This window comes from Nilaparvata lugens, chromosome X (assembly GCF_014356525.2).
Source record: "Nilaparvata lugens isolate BPH chromosome X, ASM1435652v1, whole genome shotgun sequence".
NCBI classification, from domain to species: Eukaryota; Metazoa; Arthropoda; class Insecta; order Hemiptera; family Delphacidae; genus Nilaparvata; species Nilaparvata lugens.
Window position 1 is genome coordinate 18,346,182 of NC_052518.1, and position 9,904 is coordinate 18,356,085.

The 9,904-nt window shown below is 32.2% G+C and overlaps 1 protein-coding gene across 1 annotated transcript; it reads right to left on the minus strand.

Annotated features, from left to right (window-relative positions):
- Positions 1–1,678: 1,678 nt before the first annotated feature.
- LOC120354518 (piggyBac transposable element-derived protein 4-like) lies at positions 1,679–5,569 on the minus strand. The gene is made up of 2 exons (XM_039441842.1): positions 5,454–5,569; positions 1,679–5,383 (listed from the first exon to the last, which is right to left on the minus strand). The coding sequence occupies exon 2, from the start codon at positions 2,588–2,590 to the stop codon at positions 1,679–1,681; it is 912 nt and encodes a 303-aa protein (XP_039297776.1). The 5' UTR covers positions 2,591–5,383; positions 5,454–5,569.
- Positions 5,570–9,904: the final 4,335 nt, after the last annotated feature.

Consider the following 9,904-nt stretch of genomic DNA (forward strand, 5'->3'; position numbering starts at 1 on the left):
GCACTACATGCAATTACTGATTATTTTTTTATTTTCGACAGTGCTATTACTTTAAAGATATTCTTTTAAGATATGCCATTCTTTTTAAGAATTGCATTAAGTTATGCTTAATATATCAGTCTCTATTATTGTACTGTCAAAAACAATAAAAGAATCAAGTTTTGCAAATTTGGTTTGTGCAACTGTAACCTTTTCGCTGCGTAATTTTTCTAAAGCTATCTGCCATAAATTGCAATTATGAAGGGTTAAATTTTTTTATTTTTTTTCTCTTATTATTATGCATTGCTACCTCATAGAGTATCATATTATGTGAAAAAAATGCATAAAATATATTTTTTATGAGTTTTTTGACATTTTTATTATTTTTTTCTCAAAATTTACCTTTTCGATTATAAAATTTTGTTTTTCTCTGGAATCGTTCAGAAATGTAAGCAATAGTATTATAAATTATTCATACTGTATATTTCCTAACAAAAAAAGTAATTGCATGCTTACAAAAATTTTATAACTCACCATTGCATCAGATCAGCAATACAGTATCAGATTTTGGACGCATCACAAGATGGGAGATTTGACTAACATTGTTTTCAGCACTATCACATTGTTTCACTATTTTCTAATTCAGCTGACAACACATTTTTATTATCTACCTACTCTACTTATTTTTATCATAAACAACCCTAACCCTAACCCTAAAAATTGATCCAAATTTCCTATTCCCAATCACTGTCTAATTCCTATCAATAGCCTTATCCTAAACTGCTTATTCCAACTATAAAAACAATATTTACATTTTTTGTATTCTTTCTTAGCATTTGCAAATTTTTTTGTAATCTTTTTTGGTGTGATATGTTTCAAAGCATGGAACAATGCACAAAGGAGGATTATCAACACAGGTCTTGCAAAAGTATGTTGTCTGCTTCCTCTTACACAGACCTTTTCCCTTCATCTTGCAAGATGATGGCATTATAGCACACACTGCACAATTAGGTTTGTGTGACTTAGCAGAAAATTGATCGAGAAAATGAATTCTACCAGAAAGCCGTTCAATAGCAAGTGGATTGCTCAACCTCCTCCCACGGCGAACTTTGGGGGTAATCATTTCGTGATTTTCAAGTAGTCCATCAATAACTGCTTCACGAAATTGCTTGTGTGATAGTGGTTTTATATTCTCTTGCATATTATAGGCTATACAACCATTCACCAATCCAACTTCAATCAAAAAGTGCCATATTGGTTGATACCACTTCATGCTCTTGTGGCCATAACGATATGTAGTACAGAACTTATCAAAAAGATCCACCCACCCATGTTCTTGTTGTACAATATTTGAATGTTTGGTTTTGTTTTTGTTTTCTGACTCCTATCCCCACTTTTTGAGCGACTGGTCACAGCTGTTACATTTGTATCCCCCACAGTGGACAACATATTGACTTTCCCTGTGTCCTGCCAGGTACATGCAATAATGGATTTATCGTCGTTTATCCACATAGCTGGCAAATCCCCTTTTTTTGTTTCAATGATCTCATACTGGCAGGAAGATGCTTCCTATTAGCCCTTACTGTCCCACATGCACCAAGCCCCAAGTCCTTCAAGTCATTGAACAACCCTACACTACTATAAAAATTGTCCATAAAAATGGTCCTACCACTGAATGTGAGGTCTGAGACCAAGTCTTTCAAACCCTTGCTCCTAGTCCATCATCGGTATTTATTGTCTCTTTACCTGTATAAATCCTGAATTTCAGCATGAAACCATTAGAAGAGTCACACATGGACCACACCTTTATTCCCCATTTGGAAGAGGGTTTAGAAGGGAGGTACTGCTTGAATGAAAGCCTGCCTTTGAATTTCACCATGCTTTTATCGATGGCAATGGCTGTACCAGGAGTGTAGCTCTCCATATACTTTTCTGATGTAATGTCAAGCAGAGGCCTGATCTTGAACAATTTGTCATATCCTACCTGTCCTTTGGGAATTTGTTTAGCATTATCATTAAAATGAAGGAATGTTTTTAGAAGTTGGTAGCTGTCTCTATTGAAAATTCTACTGAAACCAGGGGTTTTTGTCAACCAAAAGCTATCTTGAAAAAATGAGTCCTCAGCTGGTTTTTTTGTTAGACCCATCCCAATTTGAGCTGCAACAAAAGCTTGAATTTGATTTGCAGTGAATTCCTCTAATTTATGGAGTCTAGACCTCTTAGGTATGTCATAGGTAGCATCAACACATTGCAAGGCATAAATGTTACTTTGTTCAGCAACATGTTCATAAATTTCTTCTGGAAAATATAAATGAAATGTTTCGGTGGGAGTTAGGTGTTTCGGGAATTTTATACAAGATTGTCCAGAATATTGTGCAATGCTGTCCAATTTGAAATGAGGTCCATCAGAAACATTCACAGTTCTCCATGTAATATCCTTATGACTACCACTACAAGACGATGTACCTGCTGCAGGGATATTTTCTTCAATTATTGCTCCATCATCTGAATCGTCTGATTCATCATTAGATGAGAGTTCAAAATCTAAATCTGAATCGTCATTGGTCTCAAGAAAGTTTAGAATGTCATCTTCTAACAAAGGACTCGTCATTTTTAGAATGAAAATAACCTAATAACAATGCTGTAGGCTACATAACCTACCTAACAAAAATGTTTCTACATTCACTACTACTGAAATGTTTCTAAATTCACTACTACTAAGCCTTACACAATCAACTAAACACTATTTTCACTACTGGAACTTATACACTACAATTCAATAAACTTAGTAGAAAAATTTCAAAACTAAAGAGCAAAGCAAATGTTAGAAATATATCCGAAAAAATGTTCCTACATTCACTACTACTGAAATGTTTCTAAATTCACTGCTACTAAGCTTTACACAATCACCTAAACACTATTTTCACTACTGGAACTTATACACTACAATTCAATAAACTTGGTAGAAAAATTTCGAAACTAAAGAGCAAAGCAATTGTTAGAAATATATCGGAACACGCCGCGGTTGTACACTGTAAACTGTCTTGAGAACGTAAACAAAGCCATGTGACTTCTCCTACTTTGGAAGCATCTCCCTAGGTTGCAGCACGATACAGGCATGAAATGAATGCATTTTCATCACTTGGGACTGTAGTCGAATAACGCTGCCAAAGGAGAAGTTTTTTCAATGATGTGGACTAAAGTCGAATTACGCACTCAAGGGCTAAATTGTCTGTTCGACCGTAGTCGAATTACGCAGCAAAATTATCAAAACTGGATAATTGAATCATGCCTCAATTATTGACCCATTTAAATAATTTTTTAATGTTATTATATAGAATAAGACCTTGAATCATATCAAAATTGGAATCATAATACTTAATTGTATTGAAATGACTCCTATTCAAGCAATGGTGTACTTACAGCTCTGCTCCTTCATAAGCTCTAATGACAAGCCTCCCTGATCACTTTCAAACATTACCAATGTAATGTAATTCCTTTGTGCTCTCCTTTCAACTTCTCCTCCTGATCAAGGAACTCATCCAGTGAACTTGATGGGTATTCCTTTTCAAATTCGTCTCTCTCTGTTTGTTCAATTGCTAGATTCGAGAAGCCTATATTATTATCTTTGGAAGTCATTTTCAAAATGGCTTCTATTGATTCTCTCATCTTCCTCCTTTTCAGGTGGAGGATCTCCTACTTCCGGTCCACACTCGCCAACATATAGTTTATTGTTTTTTGGATATTCTCCATTCTATCTGAAAATGAAACTTGAAAAATGACTTATTTTATAATTTACCATAAAACAAAATTGATTATAGCAGGTGCATATATAAACTAAATACCCACTTTGCAGTGCACATGGTACACACTTGGTGAATTCAAGATGGATAATGATGCATAATTGAATTGGAATAACTAATATTTAATGAATGTAGCCTTACATGAAGTTCAGTCTTCACATATATTCAGGAATAGGCATACAAAAAATATTCTACCTATATCAAATAATATATTCAGTAACATGAATAATATGTCAATTCTGTAAAGTATAATTCATATTAATAATTTACTTTCAGTTTACATTCAATTTATTGAGAAATAGGCCATAAAATCACTATGACACAATGAAAACCCAGTTTCACAGCGGTTTTAGCCCTACTACAACTAAAATTCATCAAGTTCTCTTTTAAATACTGTAATTGTAATCATAATTTAGGGAATTTACTTATATTATATGTCAATTATTATGAGAAGCATAGTATATGAAAATGATTTACTTCCAGTATACATTCAATTTATTGAGAAATGGGACATGAAATCACTATCAATCAAACAAAAATCAGTTGTCCAATTCTTTAAGCTGAACTACAACTAGAATTCATTTGGTTCTTCTTTTGAATAGCCTATTTGAATGTTTATTGTATGTAAATATACATAAATAATATGTCAATTCTGGAAAGTATATTTCATGTAAATGATTTACTTTCAGTATCCATTAATACTTATCCAGGCCATAAAATCGCTTCTATTCAGTCAAATGTCAGTGAGACAGCCATTCAAGCTCAACTACAACAAAAATTCATTAAGTTCTTTATTTGAATATTTTTTAATATATTATAATTAATTATATCAATTTGGTAATAAAACACTCTCAGCTGTTTCTAATTCCTAGTAAATCTGGCTCAATTCTTTGGCTTTGGCCTGAGCTACCTTTTTTCACTAATTCATTGGCTAGTCTGAATGCTCTTTTATCTTCTTGATTTCCATATTTGTCCCAACTCTTCTTTGCCTCACATCAATTTCACTTTCTTTGGTAGCTGAGCTATTCAACACTTCTTGCACTGACTTCTTGTTTCATTGGAATGGTGTTGTGCATTTTCACTGCTATAATTGGCACTACATATTTTGTAGCACCTGGTGCAGACCTTGACATCAAGTTTTAGATTCATCATTTGTACAAGTTTAAATCATGTTAGTCCATGCAAATTGCCCCAAAACATGAATGTTGCACTCCTTCCACTGTATTGTGTTTCATTGAAACGGTTTTGTGCATATTTTCTGCCATACTTAGCAGTACATGCTTTTTATAGCACCTGATGCATTGACCTTTTAAAAATTTCCCCATAATGTTACTAGCTTTACAAAACCTTCTAGCTTCATGATTTACACAAGTTTAAATCACGTTGGTCAGACTTGTCCTAGTTCATATCAAATAATGATGAACATGTTCATTTAGCATAATTGTGTTAAATGATTTATGATCTTATTCATATATTTAGTGATCAATATGTGTATTCATATAATGTATAGTGTATTCATACTCACTACAATATAGTATTAAATAATGTAACAATACCAAAACAAAACTAACCTATCCCAATCCACCCGAATCTAACCTAACCTAAAAACATTTAATCTAGCCTAAGCTATCCTAACCTAAAAACATTTAATCTAGCCTAAGCTATCCTAACCTAAAAAACACTGCATTTTACTTCCTTTGGTAGCCGAGTCATCTACCGATTCTTCAAACATATCTCCTTAGCTTCTCTCATTGCGTTGAGCGATTTGCTGGCTCTCCAGATTTTCACATAAAAATGGGCTCCTCATTTTGGTATTTAGTTCGTCACAAAAATCATCAATCTGTGGACGGCCAAATCTAATCTCAAATTTATCGAACAAGTATTTTCTTTAGAAATCATATTCCTCATTTGCATTTGGATATTTTTCGATGAAAGAGTTGAACATGATTTTGATATTAAGGTGAGCATAAAGGTGACGTCCTGTTTGAGTAATGAGACTCTTTGTTTCATAATGCGATTATTCATGCTACAGTACACTAGGTATTCTGCACTTTCGAGAACACAATCACAAAGAGCAGAACGAGCAGTAGAGAATGCACTATTATAAAGTTTTTTAATGTTTTTACTAAATACAGACAAATATTGAGATATTGAAAAGTAGATTCATTCTCTACTCTACTGTACAAGAGTGATTCTCGAATTGAGATCAATGATAACATTTGACAAAGATAACTTATTGTGATAAGTTATTCAACACACTTATGATTCATCACTATTTATTTATATAATCCATATTAATAGAAACATTACATCATCATTATCAAGAAACGTTAATCCACACTCAAGTCATCGTTCCCATTCTTTACTAGCAGTGTTACCACTGCCATAATACAACATACATTACACTTATGATATACAAAACTAGCTTAGATAACTGTTAGTAGAAATTATAGATTAACCTAATCACTGTATCAAGCATAAATTCAGAACCAAAAAACACTAATGATGGGACAAGGAGCACTAAGGTAGCATTGGGAGCACTAAGGTATCAATATACTAGGCCTACTACTCTCAATGTTAGTGCTTATGTGGGAGGAGGGGTCTTGCTTTGTGTACCTTTGTACTCATTCTTACTCATCAATATTTTTTAATGTTGTGATTTTAAAAACCAATTCAGAATTTTTAATTCCCGAAATGTATTAATGACTATGTTTATTGTATTTATATGTATTTATGTATTAATATGTTTATTAATGTTAATCATTGTACTTTCATTCATCAATATTATTTATGTATATGTAAATGTTTATCAATCTAAATCACTTTTGTATCATTTTACTTCCATTCATCAATGTTTTCCAAGTTGAAGTAGAACCTTATTCAGTATTGTTATTCCCAAAATTTATTAATGTGTATGTAAAATGTTTATGAATAAAAATGATTGAAACATGCTTCATTGATTTAATAACTCAATCCAATCCTCTATTTCCTCTATTCTATAAATTATCAAATTTACAATTTCAAGAACTATTTTTAACAGTTCATAGTTTGAATTCTCATCACTTTGGTGAGTTGATATATTTGCATTAAAAATGACAGCATATAGTACGACTCATATTCAAGCGTAAGCTATGAGCTTTTAAGCATTCTATGCTAAAAGAGATAGAATGCGGCCGTACGAAGTAGAGCTGACAAACAGTAGTATTTTATTATTATTATTATTATTATTATTTAGCGCTCATTATGTACGGTATAGTGAGATTTACTACTGAGAAGTTTATCGCTCTTTGTTTTTGCTGTTGAGAAGTTGATTATTGTGATGAATCCATATATTTTTTCTTATACTGTATAAACAATATTTGAACGCAATGATTTATTCTTTGCTCATAATCGTCAATATCCATGGATGTTACCCAAATTTCTCTTGTCAATTTATTCATAATATACATGAATTATTTACTATTTTAATAATTATTCGCAGCTTATATGACATTTTTTCATATTGTAAGACCAGCTTGGTCACCAAAGGTTTTCCCACCTAAATGTTGAACTTATTTGAGAAAAATGGGAGGGACTCACCAAAAATGCCCACGGACATATATATAATTCGCCAGTCGATAGAGTAACGACATTAACATCCAGTAACATACACACAATACATTTCCTTTTAAAGATATAATTTTCACAGCAAAGTTTAAAATTCTTGTTATAGGACTACTACGTCCTCATACCTCGAACGCTAAGATGAGAAGAGTGACAAATATAGGTTATATTGTAAAAGGGAAAGAATTAATTAATTAATTTACTGGTGAGTCGCCTTATCTTATCGATCATTATCTTTCATTCTCGTAATCTATTACCCGGCTCAAGAAACGTGATGTAGCAGCAATAGTGAGAGAAATTAGATTATTAATATCCATTCATTCACTTACCAGTACTAGTACCAGCATCCCAACCAAGGCTACAGTACTTGTAATTGCCTACATTACCAAGTTTTTTATGTTGATTGTCAACTCGTCTCAGAGACTAACCAGTAATTTTTATTTCACTTCAAATCTTACACTCTGAAAAACTATAACTTCAGTTTATCCAAGTAGTTCTGAGAACATTACCATGTTGGTAGTACTAACAGCATTGAGAATTGAATATGTATCAAAACAATTGAGTATGTATTAGATTAATCGGAAATTAAAACAATATAATCTGTATTATATAGAACAACTTAAAATTGTCACAGCCACTTATTTGGTAAAAAATGATAAATTAGTTTACACCATTCATAATTGTGTGAAAACAGAAAATAATTTCTCATTTTTATTTATATCTCATTTTATTTTAATTATATTAAAATAAAATATTAAATATAATAATAATATTATAATAATATTAATAATATTATTATAATAATATTTAATATAAAATATTATAATATTTTTAATATTATTTTTTTATTTTATTTTAGATGTCACGAGAATCAATTAGAGCTTCTTTTAAAAATAGAAAGAAACTCAAGACGGCTTAATTTAAAGTTAGTCTATTACTGTTTATTCTTGTATATTCTATTAATATCGACTATAGAAGCTATAGGATATAATGACAGCTAATACTGCGCGGCTACAGTCATCGCTTAGGAATTGAACCTTCATTATGTGTGCTGTCTTAGCCTGTGCGAGGGTGATGAGATGAGATAACCAACCTTGGAGGGATTCGAGCCCACGGCCAGACAAAGCAAGAGCAGATAGAAGCTGCGCCGCTCCATAAAACTTTAAAAAAATCGGTCCGTTGTAAAAAGTGACTAGCATCCATAAAGTGTTGCATTACTGCCTATACAAACTTATGTAACATAATAAGATAATAATTTTTTTCTACAACTGCGTGTAAAAAAAGAATTTACATACTCAATTCTCCTCGTAAAACAGCTTATTTCTGAGGAGAATCTACTTTTTCGCTCGCAAACCATCCACGCATGCGCAGTACATTTTCTTTACGCTCGGTAATCATTCGCGCATGCGCAGAAGAGTTTCTTTACGCTCGCTGATCAGCTGATGGTAAGCAGCTCGCCAAAAGGTCAGATCTTAACCTAAAAAGTCGGTAATTGTAACTCCGCTGATATAAGTAATTTAACAGGTTTGGTCAGTTGTAGAAAAAATTTTGTATGTAATTCGCGCATAATGCTTCTTTATTGCTCTTGCAAAATTATCACGCTTCGCGTCGCGTGATAACTGTTTTGCGCGAGCGATAAAGTCGCGCATTACGCTCTTAATACATAAATAGCTATTTCCTACAGTTACCTTGAAAAGTGACCATTCCTGCACTGATTACAGAACGCAAAGAATCACTTTTCCGCTCTAGTGCGCAAAGTATTACTTTGCACACTCTTAATACTTCGCGTATTATCTTGCAGCCATCCCAATCAGCTGTTGACATTGTTGGCATGTATTTTGAATGCGAATTTTTTCTATCTATATTTTTTCTGATTTCTAAATGAATAAAAATGAGAACTCATTAAATTATACATTTTTAATATTATTCATTATTTCAAATAATATTTTTTCATTCATAAATTGATTGGTTGAAAAATTATTTAGAAATTAAGATTTACTCAAAATTATTCAAATTTTTAAATTAATTGGATTTATTTAACTTTAATAAATTATCGATTATTAATTTTCAATTGGATTATCAAGTTTAAAATAAATTAAAGTTGTTATTAATAGCAAAATTATACAGACAAACATTTGATGGATTTCAGCCATCATTTTACCCATAACCAACCACTTCTCATATTCAATGGTAACTGTAGGAAAAATTTAATGCGAAATACGTGCGCAAAGTTCTTCTGCTGCACTCAAGAAACATTCCGCCCTCGCCTACGGCTCGTGCGTAAACGTTTCTTTCGGTGCAGCAAACTGTCACTTTGTGCACTAGTTGCACAAATAACTAATTCATCAGATTTGCATAAATACAGTTGCTCACCAAATGTTGTCATGCCAATAATACATGATGAAGGACAATAATTTGATTTCTGATTAATTCACATTCCAACTAAACTAAGATTCACTTTAAACTTTCAGCATTGGTTTGAAAGGAGGGAATTTGTGCTATTTAAAATGAATACTGAC

Excerpts from the sequence above, each read along its gene's own strand:
- LOC120354518 (XM_039441842.1), bottom strand. The coding sequence starts at position 2,590 with ATGACGAGTCCTTTGTTAGAAGATGACATTCTAAACTTTCTTGAGACC.